The sequence below is a fragment of the Peromyscus eremicus genome, chromosome 4 (genome assembly GCF_949786415.1).
Source record: "Peromyscus eremicus chromosome 4, PerEre_H2_v1, whole genome shotgun sequence".
Taxonomy (NCBI): domain Eukaryota; kingdom Metazoa; phylum Chordata; class Mammalia; order Rodentia; family Cricetidae; genus Peromyscus; species Peromyscus eremicus.
The window spans coordinates 93,898,887-93,925,533 of record NC_081419.1 but is presented as its reverse complement, the minus strand read 5'-3'; the positions used below and the strand labels follow the sequence as shown (position 1 = coordinate 93,925,533).

The window sequence follows — 26,647 nt, the reverse complement described above, 5'->3', positions numbered from 1 at the left end:
GCAGGCCTGCGGGGGGGCGGGGTGTTGTATTTGCTTGGACTACTGTGTGGTAGGCAGAACAGAGAGAGGGCTTCAGGCCCAGCCAGAATGTTAGGGGAAAGGCACACAGGTCCCCTGTACTAGGGAAAACATGGGGAACATAGATTTTAAACAAAGGTTAGCAAGCTGAGGGTGGCGGTGCCTGCCTCAGGAGATACAGGCAAGAAGATCAGGAGTTCAAGGCCAGTCTCAGCCACATACTGAGTTGGAGACCAGCCTGATCTACATGAGACCCTGTCAATAAATGAAAAATAAGTAAATAAGTAAATAAAGCACTAAATGGGTTAGGGTAACTTTTTGAAAGTACAAAAATAACAGAGAAAACTTCATGGAGGGCAGGATGCTATTTGTAGAAGAAAGCTGACCATCTTCTGTCTTCTTTGGAACCAGTCCTAAGAAGGAAGCGGCTCCTGTTTATATCATTAGGGTCCTTAGACAAATCCCCCTGCCACCAGGGAGCCCTCTGGAACAGAATAAAGAGGGGCCCTTCCCTATGTTGACATACAGAAGTTTGGTCCAGGCCAACAGAATCAGAGAGATTCAGATCCCTAGGGTTATGGCCTGGATTTTTAACTTTCTTTTAAAAAGTTTTTTAAAATTGTGTGCGTGCGTGTGTGTGTGTGTGTGTGTGTGTGTGTGTGTGTGTGTGTGTGTGCATATGCCCACATGGAGGACACCTTGCAGGAGTTGGTTCTTTCCTCTCACCATGCAGGTCCCAGGGATCAAACTCAGGTAGTCACGCTTGTTGGCAAGCACCTTTACCTTCTGAGCCATCTTACTGGCCCCAAACCCAGGCTTTGAACTCAGTCCCGGGCCTCTGTTCAAAGGCTGCTCCCAAACAGCTGTAAAGTTAACTCACTTCAGCAGAGCCATGTCCCAGCTGGACTTCTGGGAAGCAGGCAGGAAACAGAGAGGACCTTGGGCCTAGCCGTGCTGCTCACCCACCATAGTCCATAGATAGGTTAAGAAGAAAAAGAGGAAATGGAGAACGAGAAAGGGGGAGAGAGATGTGGGGGAAGAGCAAGGAGAGGAAATAAATCATCTCAAAGATTATTTATGCACATGGGTGTTTTGTCTGCATGGTTGTCCGTGTGCCATGTGTGTGGCTAGTGCCTGCAGGGGCCAAGAGAGGCGTCGGATTCCCTAGATTTGGAGTCACTGATGGTTGAAGGCTCTTGTGTAGGTGCTGGAGACTGAATCTGGGTCCTCTGGAAGAGCAGCCAATGCTTTTGACCCCTGAACCCAGGAAGTGAATCTTTAATTAGCGTCCAAATCATGGGGATGAATATGGTACAACAGAAAGTGTCCAGGATCTGGAATCAGCCAGTCCAGGGATCAAATGTTGTCTCCAGCCTTGTCTCACCATAGTTCTAGTGTTTCACACAATGGTAACTTTGTGATTTTTTTTTTTTACAAGAACTGTATGAGCTGGGTACATCAATCACAATTCTCACCACTTCAGTTAAGGAAATAGAGGCAAAGAGTGCTTAAGGAGTTTGTCTAAGACCACATAGCACGTGAGTGGTAGAGCCTGGTTTTGAACCCAGGAATATGCAGGCCCAGAATCCTCATCTCAACCAACAGGGGATTCCTGATGTACAATAGGCATTCAAGAGAGGGAGCCATCAATTCTGAGAAGTGATGTCTGCCTGCCTCTCACCACAAGGCCTTTCTCATTCGGTCTCCTCCAGGCCCTCTGCCAGGTTGGGGACTCCCCATGATCTGCCCGTCTTCTGTCCTGTCTGGACATGGGGTTGATCAGATCAGGGCTGGGGTAGCTCTGTTAGCTGTGTGTGTGTCTCTCTCCAGGACTATGGCTACCTTGTACAATGATGCTGAGTGGTCCTCCAAAAACCTGGAGTCTGCTCTCTTTGAGGCCCGGAGACATGTCGTCAAAGACAAGATGCCCGCCCTCTACCCAGATCAGCTCTGCAAGTGGCAAAAGGAACTCCGTCAGCACAGCCAGGAGGGCTACAAGACCACTTTTACAGACTTCTGGGGCAAGCTGATTGAGTACAGTCTAGGAGATAAGGTGAGTGTTCTGCCTTTCCCGGGTCCCACCTGCCTAGACCGATATCAAGTCGCATTCTTTCTTCCTCAGAGAGTCTGAACCTCCATGGCCAAAGATGTTAGGTTAGGCTTGCAGGTACATCTCAGGCTGGAAGAATCATGGGGTGTCCAAATACATATTGGAGGAAGATGGTGAGGTCATCTTTCACATCCTTTTCAGAGGATGTTGGGCCAATCTGGGTGCCCCCCTGCATAGATGGAGCATAGCTTCTGAAAGCCATATCAGAACATCTGTGGGAGAATATTGGTTGTAGTATTAAGGCCACTCCACGTAGTTAAAAGGGAGGTTTATTTTGTGGGGTAACTTACAAGTAAAGGGATAGGTTACAGGGTCCAGGAAAGATGTAGCGCCGTCCAGCGGTGTTCTCTGGAGAACTCTGCTCGATCTACATCCAGCGACCAGGATCCAGGAACCAAGAGAGCAGGCACATCCGGATCGCAGGTCTTAAGGGTTCCTGTCTCAGCCCCGCCTTGTAGGCGTGACAGTTACTGAAGCCTCAATGGGGGTAGTACTTCCAGGTCAAAGCTGGAACAGCTACTCACTACAGAAGAATATGAGAAAGAAGCTGGGCTAAGCTAGAGAGCTGTCAATCATACTTCTAGTCTGACCCCACGTGGAGGACAGAAAGGTCAAATAAAGCATGCACTGTGTGAGTACTGTGTGGCCTAGGAAGGCTCACAGCAAGGACTTCGTGGGTCCTTTAGTCAAAGCTATGGGCTGTACTCTGTGTTCCCTGGACGAGCCCGCCTTGGCATCTCATCACTAGGCCCAAGGAGATGTGGCCCCAGCATAGACAACCATAGATTTCAGGGAGCAGCAGGCAGGGCCATTCAGTGTTGTTCTTGGTCACTGGAGGTCTGCAGGGTTCATGTTCGTGGCCACTATAAGGAAAGAGACCTGGCAAGGTTCCTTCTCATTCTAAGAGTCAATAGCTAAGTGATACATGTCCCCAAAAAGCCTGCCTGTGTGGGGTACAGCTGATGCCAGCTGTGTGGGATGTGGCAGAGGGGAGTGGGGAGTCCCTAAGAGATGTGATCCTGTACATCAGGGTGAATTCAGCCAATACCCAGATCTGTCACAGCAGGCTTTAGAAAAAAAAAAAAAAAAAAAAAAAAAAAACCACCTCTGGTTGTTGCTTGGCTCCAAAGCAGAGTCTCCCACTTCCCTCCATCCAGGCCACCAGATCTTGGCCCACTTCCAAAGGTGTCTTGGAGGCTCTGAATTCAAACCAGAACTTCCCAGAAGGAAGATGGACAGCATAATATCTTCCAACAGGTTCCCTCGGTTAGGTAATCAGATATTGTGGGCTAGGGAAATAGCTTAATGAATCAAATGCTTAAGTGCCCAAACTTGAAGACTGGTGTTCAGATCCCCAGAACCCACGTAAAAGCCAGGTAGACATGGAACTCCCTGTCATACCAGCGCTCAGGAGGCAGAGACAGCAGCCCTGGGGCAAACTGGCTAGATAGAAATCATTAAGTTCCAGATTCAGGGAGAGACCCTTAATAAATAAAGTGAGAAGCAGTGGGGGAAAACATATGACATCAATGGAACACACACACACACACACACACACACACACACATACATACACGCATGTACACAAGTCCCCCCACACACATGCAAACATGCATAAGTATATGTGTGCATACCACACATACATACACATCAAAAAGAAAAGGGAATGAGACATTTGGAGCAATCAATAATAACTTGATTCATTTTTTGTTGTTGTTTTGAGATAAAGTCTCACATTATATAGCTCGGGCTAGCCTGGGACTCACACTTTAGCTCAGGCTGGCCTTGAACTTGTGGTAATTTTCCAGCTTCAGCCTTTCCAGTGCTGGGATTATATCCATATGCTACCATACTGGGCCAGCTCTTATTCCTCTTTCGTTTTTTTAATTTAAAGAAGATTATTTGGATTTTTTTGTGTGTGTATGAGTGTTTTACCTCCATGTGTGTATGTACACCACACGAGTACCTGGTGTCCACAGAGGTCAGAAGAGGAGCCCACAGATGTCCTCAACCAGAGCAACAAGTGCTCTTAACGGCTGAGCCCACCTCTCCAGCCCCCATTCGTTCTTTTAACTAATTACCCCCTGCATGCCAGGAGCTATGCTGGCCATGAGGATTCTGAGAGGAATAAGATATGACCTGCCTTTGAAAACCCCTCTCTAACCTGATCCCATGATGAAGCACAGGTCGGGGGCAGAGGTTAAGGGTGTTGGCTTCTGGATTCAGATAAAACGCATTTGGAATTCTTTCCCTGCTCTGCAGGACCAGGATATCCACTATTCCTTAGTGGGAATTCCATCAGCAAGTAATTAACATTTTTAAGTTAAAAGCTGAGCATGGTAGCACATACCATAACCAGTGAGGCAGAGGATTGCCTCAAATTCAAGGCCAGCCAGAGCTACCTATAAAGATCCCATTTCAAGCCAGGTGTGGTGGTGCATGCCTTTAATCCCAGCACTTGGGAGGCAAAGGCAGGCAGACCTCTGTGAGTTTGAGGCCAGCCTGGTCTACATGTAGAGCAAATTCTGGGACAGCCAGGTTATTTAGAGAAACCCTGACTCAAAAATAAACAAACAAAAGGACCCCATCTCAAAAGAGAAAAAAATATTTTTGAGGCAGATTCTCATTATGTATCCTTGACTGGCCTAGAATTCACGATATAGACCATGCTGGCTCAAATTCACCTCATGTGTTCTTGTGTTTCACCTCCACGTGTGTACCTGGTGCCCATAGAGGTCAGAAGAGGGGCTTGGATTCACCTGCCTCTGCCTCCCACATGATGGGATTAAATGCATGCAATATCACAACTGGCACCAAAAAATGTTTTTAGCAATAATAATAAACAGCAACACATGATGAGAAGAAAACACCAAAGCGTTCTGGGCTAGAAGTCCGAGCGTGTTGCGGATCTGGAGTGGAGAAGAACTAGGCCAGAGGAAGAGAAGCAAGGCTAGGAAGCTGTGAGAAGGCCTCTGCTCTTCCACTCTGGCTGTGGCAGGAGGCCTCTTTACCCTCCAGCCCCCTTAACAGTAATAGTTGGCTGGGCTCTTTCCTGAGTCTGTGGCTTTATTTCTAGAACATTCAACTCTGTATTGCCCAGATCTCTGGGTCCAGTTGTGATAAACACCCTGTTTTGCTTCAAAGAAGGCCTAAGGGATGCTGGGCGGCACAGGTGTTTGCCACACCGCCCAGGTTCTGGAGTCAGTGTGCAGGGTAACCACGGTCAGAGCTTGGGTGCCTAGGACCTCAGCTTTGCCCCATCTGCACTGACTGATGCCCTTTGGGACACAGTGAGTGGCCCAGGCCTATCTGCAGGGCTTGCCATACTGGTTACACAACACAGGACTCTGAGGACTTGGGGCTTGCCCGGAATGTCGCCTGCTTTTAGGTTTCTAAGCCTCCAGCTGAGAAAGGGGTTGGGAGAGGAAAGGAAAAAAGGGAGATGAGAGAGGAAGAGAGATTTGCTTCTTAAATTTTAAGAGAGTCCAACACACAAGTTAATAAGACAAAAATTCCTGGCACTGCTCAGGTCCCAGTGGTGAATGGGAAGTAATGGCAATCAAAAGGGACCGTGGTGGCTTTTCTTACCATTACCATATCCTCTAGCCCCTGAGATGTGAGAATCCTGAGACCCCAAGAGACAGCCTTCAATTACAGAGCCAGCCCCACCCCACTTACGGCCTGTGTTGCCAGACAGCCCAAGATGACGTTATATATTCTCCAAGTGCATCTGAGGGTTGACATCTGGAGTCACTGCCACTTATACAGCTGCCCGGGGTGGGGTGGGGGTGGGGGGCTCCGGAGTCTGGATGTGAGTTCAGATAGTTCTCTTGTTCTTCACTGACTGCTCGCCAGCCACCTCTCCTAACCACTGGTGTCCCTACAGAAATATGACTGCAAACTGTCAGAGCAGTGTGCTGCTTTGTGCCGGGGGCAGAACCCTCTGCCCATCTACCTCACCATCAATGTCAAGGATGACGTAAGCAACCAGGATTTCAGAGGTAACACCGGTGGCTAGTGACTGGGGTGGGGGTTGGTTGGCTTCTTGGCAGGTACAACACACACTTTGTCAATCTCCACATCAAGAAATAGTGCCCCACAGCTGAAGAACTCTCCTTCATGAATGGGGCTGATTTCCCCTGGGCAATGTTCCTTAGCTTGCTGTGGCTTATCTGATGGGTCCGTGGGAAATGGGTGAAGGATGAGACCCTAAGTTTTTGTTTTTGTTTTTAGGCTGCCCAAAAGGGGGGGCGTAGAAGGTTTAGTTTTTGTCCCTGTTTATCCAGCTTTAAGGGGCAAGCCTAACAGCTCACAGAGCTGTTTAGTCCAGCAGCAAATGCTTCCTTGTGTCCCACATCGGAATTGCAGCTTGCAATTCCAAGCTCCCCGTGGCCCTGGAGCCAGCACTGGAGGGCTGGGGGGAGAAGGGCTGTGTGGATAGCTCCCTAACCTGAGACTGATATTGCTCCCTGTGTATAGAATGGTTCGAGTTCTCCCCCTACGAGGTGGGCATGCAGAAGTATGGGGCCTTCATCCCTACCGAACTATTTGGTTCCGAGTTCTTCATGGGGCGGCTGATGAAGAGGATCCCTGAGCCAGAGATGTGCTACATGCTAGGTAACTCTCTAGGATACTCAGCCCCAGAGCTGGCCAGGCCCGCCTTTGACAAGGACAATGACAGGGAGAATCTTGTCCCAGTGCTGATTGCCTTGGTTAGCCTTGAACTCTCGAACTTCCTGGTTCTGCCACATCACATTAATCCAGGAGGGACTGCTGAACCTACTTCCGGATTGTGACTGCCCTAATCTTACTGCAGCCCTTTAGGCCCACAGAGACATGAGTAAAGGGACCCTCCAGGACTCTCCCAGCACCCTGGTCTCCTGTGGTCTATCTAGATCTAGAAGCAGCCTGGGTGTGGAAGGCTGTTAGAAAACCACTGTCCTGCCTTTCTCCCTGTCTGCCTCCAGGCAGCAGTGTGCCTGCTTCCAAGGAAAACTCAGCCCCTCAGATCCCAGGCAGAGGGGGACCCCAGCAGACAAGGCAGGGCCACTGGGAAAGCCTAGCACAGCTCCCTGGTCTTTGCTCCCTGGTTCCTCAGAAGCCAAGTCACTGAGTACAGGGGTCTACTGTGACATCCAGTCTTTGTTCTTCGCTTCAGAGTCTCATCTGAAAAAAAAAAAAAAAGAAAGAAAGATCTATCTTTATAGTTTCAAGAATAGCTATTCGCCAAGTGGTGGTGGCGCACGCCTTTAATCCCAGCACTCGGGAGGCTGAGCCAGGTAGATCTCTGTGAGTTCAAGGCCAGCCTGGTCTACAGAGCGAGTTCCAGGACAGGCACCAAAACTACACAGAGAAACCCTGTCTCTAAAAAACCAAAAAAAAAAAAAAAAAAAAGAAAAAAAAAAAAGAAAAAAGAAAAAGAAAAACAGCTATTTAAACTTCTTTTATTTAAATAGGATGTCTATATTCCACTTACCCCAAAGCAACCCATTCCAGAAAGTCTAACTCGAGTCCCATTTCTTCTATGAAGTCTACACAGAAGCCCATAGCTGTTGTTGGTTATTTTTTATTCTTTTTTTTTTTTTTTTCTTTTTTTGGTTTTTCGAGACAGGGTTTCTCTGTGTAGCTTTGCGCCTTTCCTGGAACTCACTTGGTAGCCCAGGCTGGCCTCGAACTCACAGAGATCCGCCTGGCTCTGCCTCCCGAGTGCTGGGATTAAAGGCGTGCGCCACCACCGCCCGGCCTATTTTTTATTCTTATTATTCTTTACTCTTTTGGGGAGCCTACCACCCAGCTCCCAAATAAATCACATGAAGGCTTACTGTTTCTTATAAATGCCAGGCCTTAGCTTGGCTTGTTCTTGCCAGCTTTCCTTAACTTTAAATTATCCCATCTACCTTTTGCCTCTGGGCTTTTTCCTTTTCTTACTTCTGTATAACTTACTTTCACTCTTACTCTGTGGCTGGCTGGCTGGCTGGGTGGCTGGGTGGCTGGGTGGCTGGCCCCTAGAGTCCTCCTGTCTCCCTCCCTCCTTCCCTCCCTCCCCCCCCCTCCTGCCCAGGTAGGCCCAACGCTTACGATATAGCCTAGGCTAGTTCCAAATTCTTGTCAATCCTCTTGCCTCAGCCTTCCTACTGGGATTATAGATGTGAACCACCACATCTGGTTTTATTAATATTATTTCATAGTATCATTATATAATTTTTTTATAACCTTATAGTATTATTATATAAATTTTACGTTAAAAAATAAGAGCTAGCTTTGTGTGTATCAAGGCTTACTGCATGCCAGACACTGTCTTAAGTGCTTTCTCAGTGTGAACTGATGCAAAGGTTCGAACTGGGTTTGAACTCAAAGCCTGCACTTGCTGGCTCTCAGCCCCCTGCTGTGCCTGTGTCTTGAGCACCCTCCTGCTCCCTGTCCTGAGGGAAGGGAGAAAAAGACTGGCACCATCAGACATTGCCTGGAACTGCTCAGTGGAAGACAGAAATCCAAGTCCATCCCACCCGCAAGCAGTCTGGCCTGGAGTAGGCATCTAGGCTAAGGCTGGACTAGTGAGATCTGGGTGTGGGGGCAGGGAGCCTGGGGAGAGTTGCTCATGGCTTCTCTGCTTCTCTAGGTTTGTGGAGTAGCATCTTCTCCCTGAACCTGCTTGACGCCTTGAATTTGTCCCACACCTCCGAGGAGTTTTTCTACAGGTGGACAAGGGAGAAACTGCATGACATCGGTGGGTGACAGCCTGGTTTCCCCTCTTGGGTAGTGGATCTATAGTGTATGGATCATGAACTAAGGACTGGTTGCCTGTCACTGTTTCTACATCATCCCCGGGTTCCAGACAAGGGAAGGCAGTTGGGCTACAGCATTTTCCTTCACTGGTGACAGTGGTGGGGGCAGGGTGGCTATAGGTAGTACTTATGCTGGGGCCCAGAAGGATACCTCCAACCTTCGGGGAGCTGATGGTCCTAGGGACCTGTGAGCACAGAGAAAAAGACAAACTTCTGGGCTCACCATCCTCCCTGGAGCCTTTCTTCCTGAGTATCCTCTCTCTCCCTCTACATGTCCTCCCCACCCCTGTCTCATACCTCTGTCCTGAGTCCTCTTGGGTTCAGAACCAGGGCTTGGGCAAAGAAGGCATGAACTGCACTTAAAGTGGCTCACTCTCATGGGTCAAGCAGTCAGGTGCTACCCCAACTTCTGTAACCTGCCCTCCATCCCTTCCCCCTGCAGAAGATGATCCACTCCTGCCTGAAATCCCCAAATGTGATGCTAACCCCTTGGAGACCACAGTCGTGATCCCAGCATCGTGGCTGTCCAACACCTTTCGAGAAATCCTCACGCACAGGCCCCAGGTGTCTGAGTTCCACAACTTCCTGTACGGGATGCAGCTGCACACTGACTACTTACAGAACAAACACTTCTCTATGTGGAAAGGTATGCCCGCTTGGGTGCCCCTCCCACTTGGGTGCTCCTCCAGGGCTGGCTCTGTTGGGAGGAAGAAGAAATAGGTATTGAAGTTGCCATAGAAAAAGATGGTCTCCTCTGGTCACGTTAATGGACAGAGACACAGCTGGCTTTTTTGGGGAAGGCGGGGCTAGTCCATTTATGGCTGAGGGCTTGAATGAATTCGGCTTTGCCAGCAGGGGGCAATGCAGGCATTAGTTAATTGACTAACTGCATTATCTGAGCAACAGTCGCTGCTGCAGAAGTTGGCCCCATTGTACAAATGGAGAGATGTGAGCTCTTCTGGCAATACCTTTTGGGAACACCTTTCACTGTGAGTGGTGCCCCCATTGTAGTTGAGCAAGTACAGCCTAGCTCAGCCTCACAGCCTCAGGCCTGAAACTGCACTCTCATAGCTTTGACTCTGTATGCCTCTCCTTGCTAAGGCTTTAGGGACAAGGTCTAGCGTGCCTCATCTCCCACCACATGGAAATCTTTGATGTTTTATTTGGCCACAGCCTGGAAAGTCCTTCGGTCTGAACTATTATTCTTGTCCTCGCTGTCTGGAGCAAAATGGGCAGCTGGCTCTGGGTCCATGGGTATCCCTAGTTGATAGGATGTTAAGTCCCTGCTTCTCCACAAGCTCTACAAATGAGTCATGGCAGGTTGTGTGCATAACCCACAGAAGACTTGCTAAAGCCTCAAGAGCATGCTGCGGTATGTCAGCCTACCCGGAGAAGTAGGACTCAGTGTCCTAGAGAGAATGTGGGAGGCCCAGGCTGAAGAAAGGAAGCTCCAAGCAGGGTATTCTGGCCATATCAGTGCCTCCACCTGACCCGTAACTGACATCAGGGCACCAGGTACGATGTTAACTAGAAGGCTTGACTTTCAGACACAGTGCTGGACACCTTCCCAAACCAGCTGACACAGTTTACGAAACATCTGAACCTGCTGGACACTGCGTTCTTTGTCAACTCCAGCTACGCGCCCCTCTTTAGGCCGGAGAGGAAAATCGACCTCATCATCCACCTCAATTACTGTGCGGGATCCCAGACCAAGGCAAGTATAGCAGCAACAGCGCCAGCCTCAGCTGCTCCCGAGCTGTCACAGAGTCACTGGCACGACCTTAGAGACCTGTGCAGCTGTCACGTGGGAGGATGTGCTCCGCTGGCACACTCTGAGGCTGCGTGAGGACCAAACCTCACTGGCAACCAGCTGGCTCTCACATGCTGGGACTTGGGAGTTTGTTTGAACTCAATGATGGCAGTTGTATTATTGCTTTTAAGTATCTGATGCACTTGGCCATTTTTTCAGCTGAAAACAATCTTGATAAGTTTGTAATATCTTGTTTTCAAAATAATCTCAGCGTCCATGTAATCACAAGACCTCCATATGATTAAACAAGTGACCAGTGGTGGTATTATTATTATTATTATTATTATTATTATTATTTGTTTTCTCTTTAAGGGAAAACTCTGGTTTTTAGTTTTTCTTTGTTTCTTTTAGGTTTTTTTTTTTTTTTTTTTTTTTTTTTGGTTGACTTTGTACAATCCCCTCCTGAAGCCAGGGAAAGAAAAGGAATTATAGACAGATGGCTGGAATGAAAGCAATAACCATGTCCTAGGTTTGTCAATAAACAACAGTGTGCTTCCCTACCCAGGCTCTCACTTGGTCCTTGCACCAGTTCTGTGTGGTAGACAGGACAGCCGCTGTTCTCCCGAGGTCACAGAGGACGGGACCTAGACTAAGTAGCTAGCATGCTGGGGGGGCATGCAAATAAGCCAGTTGTGGGACTTGGGGCTCTTTGTGACTTTAAAGGTATTTTTTCAAAGTCCAGCCCTTGGACATTGTCACCTCCAAAATCTCTGAGTGGCCAGTCAGGACTCCAGGCAGCCAGGCCCCCCAGCGTCCGTCAATCACAGAAGCCACCCGTGTGTCCCCAGGTCTGTCTTTGGGTGAAGCAGCCACAGCAGGGCTTCTGTGTTTTCATTCAGGGAAGGAGCTTTCATCTGTATGGGCACCAGCCTGCTACCTGGGCCTTTTGTCCTGACCTGGCTTTCTTCTAAAAATACCACCCATTGGCAAAGCAGTTTGGGACCAGGGTTAGCTAGGAAAGATCAGGAAAACAGACCCAGGAACTCTATATGGCTCACCCACACCCAGGCTTCCAGTGCTCAAAGTGTCCTTCCATGATGTTACAGCCCCTGAAACAAACCTGTGAGTATTGTACCGAGCAGAACATCCCCTTCCCCAGCTACGCCATCCAGGAGGATGACAAAAGTCTCAAGGAGTGCTACCTGATGGAGAATCCCCAGGAGCCTGATGCCCCCATTGTGGCTTACTTCCCACTCATCAATGACACCTTCCAGAAGTACAAGGCTCCAGGTAAGCTCCCTCTATGGTATGCTCCCAGCCTCTGCTGGAAACAGACAAAAGCCCTTGTGTTTAGATGTATAGAATCTTCTGATGACCCCAAAGGGGAGGCCTGGCTTAGTCCTAGTCTGAACCCAGAGAATTCCCGCCATCGTCCCCCATGAACTTACAACACGGTCTCCTGCTCTTTTTTTTTTTTTTTTTTTTTGGTCCCCTGCTGTTTTAGTCATTTATAACCATTTACTGATACCTAGGTATGTGGAATCCTGAAATGAATAAATTATGCTGTGTGTGTGTGCCCATGTGAGTGAGTGTGCATGCATATAAGTGTATTTGTATGTGCAAACACGTCCTTACAACCTACCACAATAAGGATCTATAGCAAATTCTTCTTCTGCCCCAAGGTGTAGAACGGAGTCCTGAGGAGCTGGAACTGGGCCAGATGAACATCTATGGCCCCAGATCTCCCTATGCCACCAAGGAGCTGACGTACACAGAGGCCAATTTCGACAAGTTGGTGAAGCTCTCGGAGTATAACATCCTCAATAACAAAGACACGCTTATGCAGGCGATAAGACTGGCAGTGGAGAAGAAACGCATGAAGAGCCAGTGTCCCTCCTAGGCCTGGGGGCGCCCTGTTCATCCTGTGTCTGCTGCTGTTGTCAGGAGCGTCCGCCCACCAAGCCTGACCTCACCCACCGCTGTCCCTGCTCTCCGGCTAGGGCTTCGGGCAGCTTGGCCTGGGCTTTGGAGTGAAACATTACAAAAGGACAAGGAGGAGAGAGGAAGGAAAGGAGGAGTCTGTCAGGTTTATAGCCCTGGAGTTTCTCTCTACTTCCCAGCCTGGAAGGTGCCATGTGCGCAGGCTCCCACCCAGTCTCAAGTGTAGCATGTCAATGTGTGGCCGCACCGAGTGGCTAGTTCCCAAGAGACCTCACCCTTAGAGCTGCAGGCAGAAGTCCCCCAAGCCTCCCTCCTCCCATGACCAGAGAAACGCCCGGGAAGACTGAGAACTGCTCTAAGTTCCTCTGGAAAATGCTTTGTAAATTTAAGGTAATTGCATCCTTGGAATTTTTGTTGTCAATAGTATTTTGTGGTTTATTTTTATTTTTATATTTTACTATGATGAAGAGAGTATTAGTAGAAAGCCTGGTCTCTGCCACAAACAGGTCAAACAGATGACCAACCCATGTCACTGATGCCTCTTCAGCTGCCAGAGCCCTGGACTGGTGTGCATCTGACCCTGACCAGGACCAGGTGTAAGCACTCAGCTCCAGGGAAACCAGGCCCTGCCAACAATGCAGCAGAAACCCACAGAACAAGGACATAGGATGCTGTTCAGAGAGGCCTGGGCAGGCTGTAAGCAAGGGGCACCAGGTGCCAGTCCAGTGCAGGAAGCTATCCAATGCCGTTAGTGCTCTCAGATCTCTCTCTGGCTTCCAGGTGGAGTTAATCATTTCTAAGTATGAATCCTCTCATTTATCACAGAAAATGCCACAGCCGGTTTCTCTAAGTTCTTATACAGTGACTCGGAGAAAAAGGTTAGGAAGGACAGCCACACAATGGCAACTTAGGGCTCTGAGAAAGACCTCAGCTTTGGAGGGGAGTCTCTGGGGGACCCCTGAACACAGAGACACCCAGATCCAGGCTTCACTAAAGGACAGACTGGGAGCCCCTGGGGTGAGAAAATGGAAGCTGAAGGGCAGCTAGACATGCGGCCTGAATGGAGCCCAGCGTGCCTGGAGGACAAGGCCCTCTTTCTGAGCCACATGATCCCTCCACAGTCCTTGGTTGTTGAGAGATTTTTGTGTGTTTGTTTTAAATGGGCTCCTGTTTCCATTATTGCTATTCAGAGCGTGATTGGGGCCCGGCTGTAAACCCAGCCACACTGACAAGAACCTGTACTGTGAAGAGACTGGTGCCCCCCTCTCCTGCCCCCAGGTGACTCCTATGTGAGTAACGTGGGGGAAGAATGGATTTACTGCACGTTTCCATCAGCTTGGAGAGCAGGAGGCCACAGACTCCTTTGAGGTATTGATAAGCTAGGCTTCTTGGCCTGCAGAACTGGTCCCTACCCACTCGATGCTGATGTGAGTTGGACGTCCCTCATCTCCTCTAGCCCTTCACAGGAAGAGCTGGTTGCCATTGCTTTTCCCTCCCTCATGCAGGGATCAGGCTCTGAATGATCGGAGAGAGCCGGGACAGGACCTGCACTTTGCAAGGTGAAGGCAGCCATGCCTTGGACTCACCATAGCCTGTGACATGTGTAAGATCACTGTACCGTTTGAGCACAGAATAAAGTGGTCACGAGGGCGAATGTTGGTCCATCTGCTTTCATTATCTGATGCTCCACAGCACTTCTGACCTGGACCCTCATCCTTTCCCCTACCCTCACTTCTGCCCTCATCCCTGCAATTCTCTGATCTTTCTTCTCCCTAGCGGTTACTAGAGGAGGCCTGGTCTACCTAAGCCTCTTCAGAGAGCTTTGTTGCCTGCTCCTCAGGTGAGGCCTCCCCTGTTTTTATGAACCTGGGGCAGGCCAGGATGCTTCCAGCCCGTGTGTTTGGCAGGAAGAACTGAAGGAAGCCAGATGATAGCTTGTACCAGTGGGGAGCACATGTTATGCACAGCCTGCATCAGTGGGGAGCGCATGCTGTGCACAGCCTGCATCAGTGGGGAGCACATGCTGTGCACAGCCTGCATCAGTGGGGAGCACATGCTGTGCACAGCCTGCATCAGTGGGGAGCACATGCTGTGCACAGCCTGCATCAGTGGGGAGCACATGTTATGCACAGCCTGCACCAGTGGGGAGCGCATGCTGTGCACAGCCTGCATCATTGGTGAGTGCATGCTGTGCACAGCCTGCATCAGAGGTGAGCACATGCTTGAGCACAGCCTGCATTAGTGGGGAGCGCATGCTTGTGCACAGCCTGCACCAGTGGGGAGCGCATGCTGTGCACAGCCTGCATCAGTGGTGAGCACATGCTTGAGCACAGCCTGCATTAGTGGGGAGCGCATGCTTGTGCACAGCCTGCACCAGTGGGGAGCGCATGCTGTGCACAGCCTGCATCAGTGGTGAGCACATGCTGTGCACAGCCTGCATCAGTGGGGAGCGCATGCTGTGCACAGCCTGTACCAGTGGGGAGTGCATGCTGTGCACAGCCTGCACCAGTGGTGAGCACATGCTGTGCACAGCCTGCATCAGTGGTTAGTGCATGCTGTGCACAGCCTGCATCAGTGCACAGCCTGTACCAGTGGGGAGCACATGCTGTGCACAGTCTGCATCAGTGGTGAGCACATGCTTGAGCATAGCCTGCACCAGTGGGGAGCGCATGCTGTGCACAGCCTGCATCAGTGGTTAGTGCATTGGGGTTGTGTTGGCAGTGTGACAGAGTCACAGCCCCACACTGTCACTCCCAGCATCCTGAGGAGTCCCTCTAAGCTTTAGGAACATTGATTAAAGTCAGACTGAGGTTCCTAGCTTCAGCACAGAAAGAATCTCAGGATGACCTGGAACTGTGAAACACAGTTGGTGTTTTTACTAAGGAGATTTTAATATAGGAGGTTAAGGGAAATAGAAGCTCAGAAGAAAAAAAGACACACCCCAGTGGGAGCGTGCTCTTCCGAAGAGGAAGTAAGGGAGAGTGCCCACGTGTGAGCATAGACTCCTCAAGGGAGAGTAAGCAAACTCTCTTAGCACTAGCCATGCATACATTTTATTGGCTCTCAAGTTACATCTCAAAAGGCTGCCAAGAAACCTCTTTTTCCTTCTCCTTTCCCAGCCTCTTTTGAGGTGGCCCCAGAGATGCACTGGATAAAATTATAATCTGATAAGGTAAAACCAGAAGCCAGGGCCAGCGAGATGACTCAACAGGTAAAGCCAAGTTAACAAAACAAAACAAAACCTCATACAAGCCTGGCCACCTGAGTTCAGTCTCCAGAACCCACATGAAGGTGTAAAAGTGTGGACTGTGTGGCACACGGCACATATACACAAATATGTCATGCATACTAACATGTTTCTATTTTATTAAGAGGATGGGCGGGAGGAAGGACAACCCAGAAGCCACTAGAGTTAACAAGGAGTTGAATGTGTGTCTTTTCTTTGTAAATGGGATTTCTGGTGAGATTCCTAGAAAATTGCCGTTTGTGGCTGGGAAGGGAGCAAGGCCTTAAGCATTTGTTGATTGTGTTGGAATTCTTGTTCTGATGCTGATTAGAGGCTTCAACTTGATGCTTGGGTGGGAGCTCTTTTTCCTTCCTCATGTCTCCAAAATTTCCCCCTCTCTCTATCCTACCTCAGCAGGAAAGGAACCATGGAAAAACTTTCCCAGGGCATGGTGGTGGAGTCCCATGCCCACAGCCCTCCTGGGCCCCCTTGTACCTGAGTGCTGTCAGCTCCTGTCTCTTCTCCCCGAGCCCTGAGCTGCCCACAGCTTCCTTGCCCAGCAGTCCAACTTGCAAATAACTGGAACATGTTAGTACTGTAGCTACTGAGACACAAGAAGGGGCCAACCAATGACTAAACTTCAAGGACCTCCCTTCTGGTCCCCCATGGGAGGGCCCACATGGAAACTGATCCTCACAGGCTCTGTACACAAGGGTTCAGGAGGTGCAAACAGCAGGAGCAAAGAGGCCAGGCTAATGATACCCTCCCTCCTGGTTTCTACTCAGGAAGAGGGAGTCCCTCCTTGGCTACTCCTGCTCTCCTGGTGGCTGGTGTTCTGTGAGGTCCTGTACCTCTGCTCCTCCCCCACCTCAACCCCACCCCTCTCCAGGCAACTCCATACTCTTCTTAGCAATCTCAGCTACACCCACTTAATGGCTGCTTCTTTTTTCAACAACTCAACACTCCAGTGCCAGCTAAGCTAAGGCAACTCTCCCTTGTTCTAAACAAAGGCATTCTAAGTCTCTCTCTGCTAACGTGGTTTTTACTCTATAACCTAAAGATCTAAAATTAAGCCACTCAAACAAAACTGAAGCTCTTTGTTTCTCAGAAATCTGGGCCTCTTTCAGCTCTCTATGCCATCCTTAAGACTGCCTTTCGGCCTACCATCACCACCTGTGCCCCACCCATCATGCCTGTCTGCTGAGCAGCAGGGAAGATAAGGGGTCTTGGGACTTTTGGACTATGTATGACGTTACCAAATCAGGCCTGCCTGTCTGCTGCATCTGAACGTCTTTTCTTTGAAAAAGAACTCAGCTCTTATCTAAAGAGAGGAATTACCGGTTGTTCCAGTTCTGGTTTTCTAGTCTCTAACTTTGTAGCCTGTAGCCTAGCCTGGAACTTACAATGTAGCCCAGGCTGCCCTTAAACTCATAGCAATTCTTCTGCCCCAGGATCCCAAGTACTAAGATTATAGGCGTGTGCCAGCACACCCAGCCTTTTCCAGCTATCTGTTTCTCTGAGTGAGGACATAAAATAACCACCGCGTGACTAGGGTCAGAGTCTGTTGGCTCAAGGATCAGGACGGCAGATCAAGGCCAGCTTCTCCACTCCATGTTTGAGACCTCAGCATGAGTGACTTGAGGGGAAGACTGACAGCTTGCCTCTGAAAAGAAGAACCCACTTCAGGATGGCTCCTTGGGCCAGTGAGATGGTTCAGTGGGCAAAGCGCTTGTCATGTAAGCCTGACTGCCTGAGTTCAATCCCCATAACCCACTTAAAGGGAAAAGAGGGCTGACTCCACAGAGTTGTCCTCTGACTGCCATAGACATGCCAGGGCAGCCATGTATATTCATGCATACATCATGCACATATGCAATAATGTAAGTGAATAAATAAAATTATTAAGTTTTTTCAGTTAATCTGGGTGGGTTTTTTTTTTTTTTTTAGATTATAATATGGTGACATAATTTCTCCTTCCATTTCCTCCCACATACCTTTTCTTGCTCTCTTTCAAATTCATGGCCTCCTTTTCATTTTTTTTTAAATGATGGCTTTATTCACTTCCCTGACCTGTGTTAGGAAGTCCGGGAAGGTTGGACAGGCTTACCGAGCTGTCAATCAGAGTACCTTTCTGTGGTCTTCCCTGTGGCCAGTCTCCTGGGTGAGATTGAGATGGTGGCATCTGCTGGTCTGTGTGACTAGATAGAGAGCACAGAGCTGTGCTTCCACAGAAATCTATTGGGGGAAGTCATCACAAGCCAGGCCAGGGACCAAAGAACTCACCTCCAAATAAGAGGCAAGTCAAAAAAAAAAAAAACAAACAAAAGGCCGGGCGGTGGTGGTGCATGCCTTTAATCCCAGCACTCGGGAGGCAGAGGCAGGTGGATCTCTGTGAGTTCGAGGCCAGCCTGGTCTACAGAGTGAGATCCAGGACAGGCGCAAAGCTACACAGAGAAACCCTGTCTCAAAAAACCAAAACAAACAAACAAACAAACAAAAACATGTGGCAATGTTTTAAATCCTAGCCTGTGGTATTTGAATACTTAAACACAGCCTTCGTCCTCATCTACTAAGTGGACATCACATTCCAGGTTCTGTTGTTAGCACGGTCCACTCTACAGACAAGCTGTTAGTTAGGAATTGCAGTTTTGTCTCTGAAAAGTGGTGGCTTTAATGAAGTCCACAGGGATGAGGTCTAAGGTCCCTGCACAGAGTGCGAAGGAGCCTGCTTCTGCTGGCTCTTTGCTTTTCCGTCCCCTCTACAGTTCTTGGCCTCCAAAAGATAGGAGAATTAAAAAAAAAAAAAAAATCAAGAGCCAGGCATGATGGCGCACGCCTTTAATCCCAGTACCCTGGGAGGCAGAGGCAGGCAGATCTCTGTGAGTTCAAGGCCAGCCTGGTCTACAGAGCGAGTTCCAGGACAGCCAGAGAAACCTTGTCTCAAAACACCTCCTCCTTAAAGGAAGAGGGGAAAAAAAATCAATTTTCTTCCTGTTAAGAAGACTTCCTGGAAGCCCTACACCTTGGGCTCAAATAACTCTGACTCAGAACTTAGTCTCATGACCACACTTGCCTGCAGGGAACTTGGAAAATTTAGTTTTTTACCTAGATGGCAATGTGCCCGAGTACAAAGTCAGAGTCATCTTGCTAAAGGTGTCTTCCCTGAAGAACCTACAAGACACCTATGCCCTCCTAACTACATTCCAAGTGACCTCAGTGACATAGAAAAGTGGCCACAGAGAAAGCAGAACAGGGTTCAAGAGTGACGGAGGCTTCCTTCACAGGCCAGAGAAGCTGCTCTCTCCTCCAAGGCCTTTAAGGCACTCTGCAGTGGAAGGCGCTGGCCTTGATCAGCTCTGCAGCCAGCCATTGAACACAACCCAAGACAAACCCGTGACCAAGGAGTAAGGACAAAACCCTTCCACGGGAATAACGATAGAACTTTGACAAATATTACAGTTGTCTCCCATATACAGACTCCATATTTTTTAATTTATTTATTGTTACCACTTTATGTGCATTGGTATTTTGCCATGGATGTCAGGTCCCCTGGAACTATAGCTGCAGACAGTTGTGAGCTGCCATGTGGGTGTTGGGAATTGAACTCGGCTCCTCTACGAAGAGCAGTCAATGCTCTTAACCACTGAGCCATCTCTCCAGCCCCCAGAATGTAGATTTAGAAAGAAGTATGAAGGTAGACTAAGGACTGTTTAGGAAGAGGAAAGAGTGCAGTGGAGAGAAGCGGGGGGACGGGAGGACAGGAGAGGACGAATGTGAGCCAAGTACATGATGTACGGTGTGACAATGTCAGCTGAGGGACTGGAGAGACGCCTCGGTAAATGAAGAGCCTGCTGTGCAAGCATGAGGACCTGATGTGGATCCTTAGCATCCCCACAAAGGCTAGATGCTTAAGTGAACGACTGTAACTTCAGGCGGGGCACTGGCCAGGCAGCCTAGTGAGTCGGTGAGCTCCAGGTCCAATGAAAGACCTTGTCTCAAAAACCAAGGTGGAAAGCAATGGAGGACACTTGACATCCATCTTTGACTTGTACAGACACATGCACACCTTCGGACATGCATCCACATGAACACACACACCTACCCCACATATACAAAATACAATGGGAGGCATAATTTTATACAATGACCACTGTGCTAATTGTATAGTTATATACAATTGTATAATTATTTTTTAAAAAACTATTTTTCCATACAGCAAAGAGAATGGAGAATCTTATCATCAGGCTACGTTTTTTCCCAGGATTATATAGCACAGCAAATTTCCAGGCCTCCCTGTAGAACTAACTGCAAGTTGTAGGATTAGCTTGGAAAAACAACTGGCTTCGGAGGAAAAGCTGAGTGGAGCTGGGACGGTTTAGTGGGAAGAAAGCAAAACAAAGGAGAACCGCAGTTTAGAAATGGATGCAAGAGGACCAGTCACTCCTCCTCTAAGTCAAGGACTTAGCAAGAGCAGGAATGCTGCGGGACAGCTGCAGGAAGCAGAGGGAGAGAAGGGAAGGGCGGGCACCATGGGTGCTGGGAGGAGGGCGAGGCACACAAGCACGGCAGGACTTCCTTTCCGTTTTTTTTTAAAGGACTAAATGCAATTCATTTATGTTTCTTCCTTACTTTTCTTTCCTGCTTGTAAAACAAGAATGTGATTGTTCTGTAAAGTTTAAAAAAATTCTAAAGCCCATAAAGACAAAACTAAGGTTATCTATTCCCACACTCTGGGAGCATTACAATTTGGGGGTTCATCACTTCTTTTTCTTGAGTACTTCAAAATTCTTTAAACAAAAATATGAAATCTTGTACAGCCACTAAAAAGAAAATTTAAGTTGTAGTTTTTTGGGGGTTGTTTTGCTTTGCTTTTTTTGAGATGAGGTTTCTCTGTGTAACAGCCCTGGCCAATCCTGGAACTCATGTTGTAGACCAGGCTGGCCTCAAACTCGCAGAGATCCACCTGCCTCTGCCTCCTGAGCGCTGGGATTAAAAGTGTGTGCCACCACTGTTTGGCCAAGTTGCAGTTTGTAAAACACCATACAGGGCTGAAGAGATGTCTCAGGAGCTAAGAGCATTGGTCATTCTTCCAGAGGACCCAGGTTCAATTCCCAACACCAACACCCACATGGTGACTCAATCATGTGTAACTCCAGTTCAAGGGAATTCGACACTCTCTTCTGGCCTTTGTGGGTAGCAGACACACATGTGGTGAACAAACATTCAGACAAAAACACCCATACATATAAAATTAAGTTTATTTAAAAAAGACAAGACCCTGAACCAAACAACAAAATACAACACAATACCATACAACACAAGATTCATCATCTTAAGCCATTTCTGAGTACACAGCTCGGCAGGAGTAAACATTTCACATTGTTCTGCAACAGCTCTCTGTAGCTTTTCCAACTTACAAAATGGGAACTCTATACCCACTGAACTATACCCTATTTCCTCCTCCCGAAACCTCTGGTAACCTCCACTCTAACTCTGCTTCCTGTTTCTATGAACTTGACTCTAAAACTCCACAAAAGTGACATCCTATTATAGTCATCTTTCTGTGGCTGGCGTCTTCACCACAGAATACCTTTGAAGATTCACCCATGCTACATCATGTGCCCCCCTCCGAGCTACAACCCTAATCCAAAATACTCTGGTTTTTTCAGATCACTAATATTCTTTTTATATGTCACAACATTTAATAACTGCATGGGAAGCCACCATTTGTTTTACTCTGTGGGGAGAGAGCTAGTTGCAGCGTTTCAGTATTATAAATGACAATAAACATCCTCTCAGATAAAGTTTTATATTCATTATTCCTCAGGGTAAATACCCTCCGGTTAGTTTCTTCAACATGTAATTCCTGAGTCAAAAAATATATGAAGTTTTGGCAACTCATCAAGGAATGACTGACATATAATCACCTGCATGTATTGAAAAGTACGTAATTTGGGGTCTGGGGAGATGGCTCAGTAGTTCAGAGTATTGGTTGTTCTTGCAAAGTACCTAGGTTCAGTTCCCTGCACCCACTTGGTGGCTTACAACCGGCTGTTAACTTCAGTCTCTGGGGAGTCTCGTGCCCTCTTCTGGCCTCTTCTTGGACTGCATGTGTGTGGTACACAGACACACAAGCAGGCAAAATATCCATACACATAAAATAAAATATTTTTAAAGAAACATACTATGATTAATGTCCTATGTGTACAAATGTGAACTATAACCACAATCGAGGTCATGAAGGTCATCTTTCATCCCCAAAAGGTTTCTCTTTGCTCTTCTCTCTCCTCTTTATAACTCTGCCTTCTACTCCTCCTCCCACTAGGTCATGTGATAGGTGTGTTTACCTTTCCAAGGAATAACCAAACATCTCCCAAAGATGTCGGGTCATTTCACATTCCCACAAGTTGTATAAGGCAGTTACAACTTCTCACCAACAATTTGTATGGTCTTGATAATTTTACACAATCTACTAGGTATATTGTGATGCTTTTGTGGTTTTAGTTTTCCTTTCCCTAATGATTAATGATGTTAAACATGTCACACTTTTGTGAAGTGTCTGTTGAAACTTTTTCATTATTAAAATTTGTTTTTATCTTTAAAACTTTTTCCTTTATTTTTTGTTTTGCCTTCCTGTATATGTACTATGTGCATACGGTGCCTGCAGAGGCCAGAAGAGGGCGCTGGTTCCCTGAGTCGACATGTGGGTGTGTGTAATTAAACCTGGGTCCTCTGGAACTAGTTCTCTTAGTCACCAAGCCATCTCTCCAACCCCTTGTTATTAAATTTTTAAAGGTCTATGCATTCTGGATATAAGCCTTTGTGAGATGTTATCTGTAAATATATTCTCCAACTCTGCACCTTACCTTTCCCATAGTTCTTAAGTTTGATGAAATCCAGTTTATCAACTAATTTTCTTTATATGGATGTCCCTCTGGGGTTATCTAGGAAAAAATTCCCTACCTTACAACCACACAGATTTTCTCCTACGTTTTCTTTGAGAACTTTTATAATTTGTAAGTTTTACATTTAGCTCTAGAATTCATTTTTAGTTAATTTAAACATAGGGAATGAGGCTTGGATTAAAATTCATGTTTCTCTATACAGGTATCCTTTTGTTCTAGAACTATATGTGGGTCGTGTTTGGTGGTGGTGGGATGGAACCCACTGCTTCATGCATGCTAAGCATCTACATTCTAAACTGTTTATATAAAAGACTTTCTCAGCCAGTCTTGGTGGCATACGCCTGTGATCCTAGCACTTGGAGGCAGAGGCAGAAGAATCGAGATGAGTTCAAGGTTATTCCCATGTATCTGGTAAGTTCAAGGCCAGCTTGGGTGCATGGGACTCTGCTCCAACAAGAAAAAGAAATAGAATTTGAATTATCCACTAAATTGCCTTTGTCCTCTGTCAAAAATCAGTTGGCCATGTATGTGTAGGTCTCTTTCTAGACTCTGTTCCATTGATATGGTGATTCGTCACTAAATGATGGCATGTTCTGAAAAAGCAGTGTTAGGTATTGTGTGAGCTCATGGAGTGTACTTACATAAATTAAATGTGACGTCCTAAGTCAAGAAAACCTTACAAAAGCCCGTCGCCTGCTGAAATGTTATTAGTGTATGCTTATAGGATAATTTTTGCATTAATACCACATTGTCTTGATTTTTTTTTGTAGCTTTATTAGTCTTGAAATGAGGTAATATAAGAGCTCCATTTTTGTTATATTTTACATTCTTTTTGTCTGTTCTGGGACCTTCACATCCACTATATGAAATTTAGAATCATTTTATTAATTTTGACTAAAACAAAAACCTGCTGAGATTTTTATTAGGATTGCATTAAATGAATTGGGGGAAACTGGTCTTATTGTTGAGTCTTCCGGCCCATGGACATGATACAGGCAATGTATATCTAGGCCTCCATTTCTCTTAGAAATATATTGTGATTCTCAGCATATAGGTCTGGTACATTTGATTAGATTTAGCTCTAAACGTTTGTTAGTTTTGGTGCTATTCCAAGGGATGCAGATTTTCCACTTCAATGTCCAATTGTTGTTTCTAGCATGTAGACATAGCTAGCTTTTGTATCGAGAAACCTCACTAATAAATTCACCTCATAGACCAGCAGCTTTTTGTCTGGATATACCATGGTTTATCCATTGTCTGCTGAAGGCCACCTTGGTTGCTTCCAGGTTTTCGTGAAACAAAACTGTCATAAACATTCGCGCTGCACCGGCAACACCTGGACGATCGTTCAAAACGCGGTTTTACAACTACCTCACGAATCAACTCCGCATTTCTTCCAAGTTCAAGAAGTAATTCATGAGCCAGGCGGTGGTGGCGCACGCCTTTAATCCCAGCACTCGGGAGGCAGAGGCAGGAGGATCTCTGTGAGTTCGAGGCCAGCCTGGTCTACAAAGCGAGTTCCAGGACAGTCAGGACTCGGTTACACTGAGAAACCCTGTCTCGAAAAACCAAACAGTAATTCATACACGATCTTTCTCCAAATTTTATGCAATCAAGAATCACCTGAGCTCCATCTCTCAACATTTTAATTTAGTAGGTCTGTAGTGAGAACTAGAGGTCTGTATTTTAGCAAGCCTCTCCGGTTATTCCTATGCAGCTGACCTCACTGACCACGCTGAAAAGGCGCCGGAGCGTTTCTCGCCTAGGATACACAGGTGATGGCCAATTATTTCTACCAGTGTCTAGGTTTTAAACTGGAAAGGGGGCGGCGAGGAGCTGACACCAGCTGTGGTGTATGTTAGTGCTGAAATTAGATTGTAATAATGAGGGTTCCATGCGATAGAAAATCAAGTAAAACCAAGGAGAAAGGGGGCCTTTAATTGATCCAGAATTCAGTGGAGGCAGGAGAAATATCCACGCAAATAGACTGACGTTTATTTCCTCTCCTTCAAAATTTGCCAGTTGTATCAGTGAGCCTGAGTCTCTTCGGCAGTAAACGGGGGTAATAACCTGCCAGCGGAAAAGGAACCTGTCCGTCAACTTTCTGAATTTTCCGTCTCCAGGATCCATGTCCAAACGCTTAGGATGAGTCGAGTTCCAGAAGGGAGGCCTCGGGTGGTTCATTCCTGCCAGCTAAGACTTGCCCGGAAGCCGACGCCACCTGGCCAAAAGGATGTACCCGGGTAGACGCGCCCGTGCCACCCCGCCTGGGCTACTCCCTCTCCTCGCCTAGCCCTCTAGACCGATGTCGTCATCAATAATTCATTAAGACACGCCTTTCCATTGGCTAGAGCCTCCACTCCTCGCTGGCACACGCCCAATGAGGAAGGACCTGAGAGCGCTTCTGAATAATGAGCGCCCGCCCGTGACGCAGCGGCTGATGATTGGTCGTCGCGGCCCGGGGGGGGCGGGCCCGGGGAGCGGGCGGCGGCGAGAGCTTAGCCAGGCGCCGAGCTCGAGCGACGCAGCGTCTGAGTGGAGCGCGGCGGGCGGCGAGTTGGCGGCATGTTCAGCTGGATGGGACGGCAGGCGGGCGGGCGCGAGCGCTCGGGCGGCATGGACGCGGTGCAGACGGTGACGGGCGGCCTGCGCTCGCTCTACCAGCGCAAGGTGCTGCCGCTGGAGGAGGCGTACCGCTTCCATGAGTTCCACTCGCCGGCGCTGGAGGACGCCGACTTCGAAAACAAGCCCATGATCCTGCTGGTGGGCCAGTACAGCACGGGCAAGACCACCTTCATCAGGTAACTCGCCGCGCAGGCTCGCTGCCCCTCCGCCTGGGCACCGTCTGCCCTCAGGTTACACGCAGAGCTCGGTGGCCCATCGCCTCTCCCGACCCCGACGGGCTCTCGTCGAGCGAGGCTCCCCTGAGCACGGTGCTGCGAGCCCCCCCCCCTCCTCCCTGTTGCAAAGGCCTTCCTTGAGCCTGTCACCCTGGCCTGGGAGCACCGGAGAGGGAGGGCGGGCCAGGCTCTAGAGAGCATCATCAGTACAGCCTGGGGCTGGAAGTGAGAGTGGAGGTATGCGGGACCTAGTTGGAGAAGTAAGCTTCCTTCACAGTGGCAATGAATGAATGAATGAATGAATGAATGAATGCCACGGTGGAGGTATTGCCATGTCTTTCCGTGCCACCCTCTGTCACAGCAGCTGCCATCCTTCAGCTTTATGGTCTATAGGAAGTTAGCCTACAGTGGAGCCGCCTCACCAGCCTGTGGAACGAAGGGGAGTGTCAGGTTACTGTTTGCTAGTTTCCATTTCTTCACCCTTGACAAACTGAAAATATTTGTCACGTCCCCGGAAGCAATAACCGTGCTTGCCCTGCGGTTCCATTCACATAGCTTCCTCTGAAGTGACTCGATGAGAAATAATTTACAATGAAACAGACTGCTTTTTAAATAAGGCGTCTTATTTCTAAAGCAACCAGCATATTAAAACTCCTTTTCAATCGGGAGGTGGTGGCGCACGCCTTTAATCCCAGCACTCAGGAGGCAGAGGCAGCGGATCTCTGTGAGTTTGAAGCCAGCCTGGTCTACAGAGTGAGTTCCACGACAGCCAGGGCTACACAGAGAAACCCTGTCTCACAGAACAAAACAACTCCCTTTCTTTGAGAAGATTTGTGTTTTGTTTTGGGGAGGTGGTTTTTGTTTTTGTTTTTGTTTTTGTTTTTTGTTTTTTGTTTTTTTTTTGAGTTTAAAGCCCCTGTCAGTCAAAGCAAAGTGACTCAACATTTAAGATTTGGATCTGGAGTTTTGGAAATCAGAACACTGTCTTCATCATTTGTTGTTCAACAGGTGTTCAGAAAACTGCATCTGTCTTTGGGGTACATGCCATTTCTGTCATAACAGTTTTGTGACC

The 26,647-nt window shown here is 48.0% G+C and overlaps 2 protein-coding genes across 2 annotated transcripts in view; both read left to right on the top strand.

The window, feature by feature from the left end:
* Pla2g4e (phospholipase A2 group IVE) overlaps positions 1-14,258 on the top strand; it is a 34,878-nt gene extending 20,620 nt beyond the window's left edge. The window contains exons 12-19 of the mRNA XM_059258925.1: positions 1,849-2,071; positions 6,015-6,129; positions 6,608-6,745; positions 8,748-8,855; positions 9,356-9,559; positions 10,461-10,627; positions 11,770-11,953; positions 12,346-14,258. Coding sequence (XP_059114908.1) covers positions 1,849-2,071; positions 6,015-6,129; positions 6,608-6,745; positions 8,748-8,855; positions 9,356-9,559; positions 10,461-10,627; positions 11,770-11,953; positions 12,346-12,563 — 1,357 coding nt within the window. The 3' untranslated portion in view covers positions 12,564-14,258. The remainder of the gene's footprint in view (positions 1-1,848; positions 2,072-6,014; positions 6,130-6,607; positions 6,746-8,747; positions 8,856-9,355; positions 9,560-10,460; positions 10,628-11,769; positions 11,954-12,345) is intronic.
* A 10,982-nt stretch (positions 14,259-25,240) lies between these two features.
* Ehd4 (EH domain containing 4) overlaps positions 25,241-26,647 on the top strand; it is a 74,401-nt gene continuing 72,994 nt past the window's right edge. Inside the window, exon 1 of the mRNA XM_059261187.1 lies at positions 25,241-25,536. Coding sequence (XP_059117170.1) covers positions 25,301-25,536 — 236 coding nt within the window. The 5' untranslated portion in view covers positions 25,241-25,300. The remainder of the gene's footprint in view (positions 25,537-26,647) is intronic.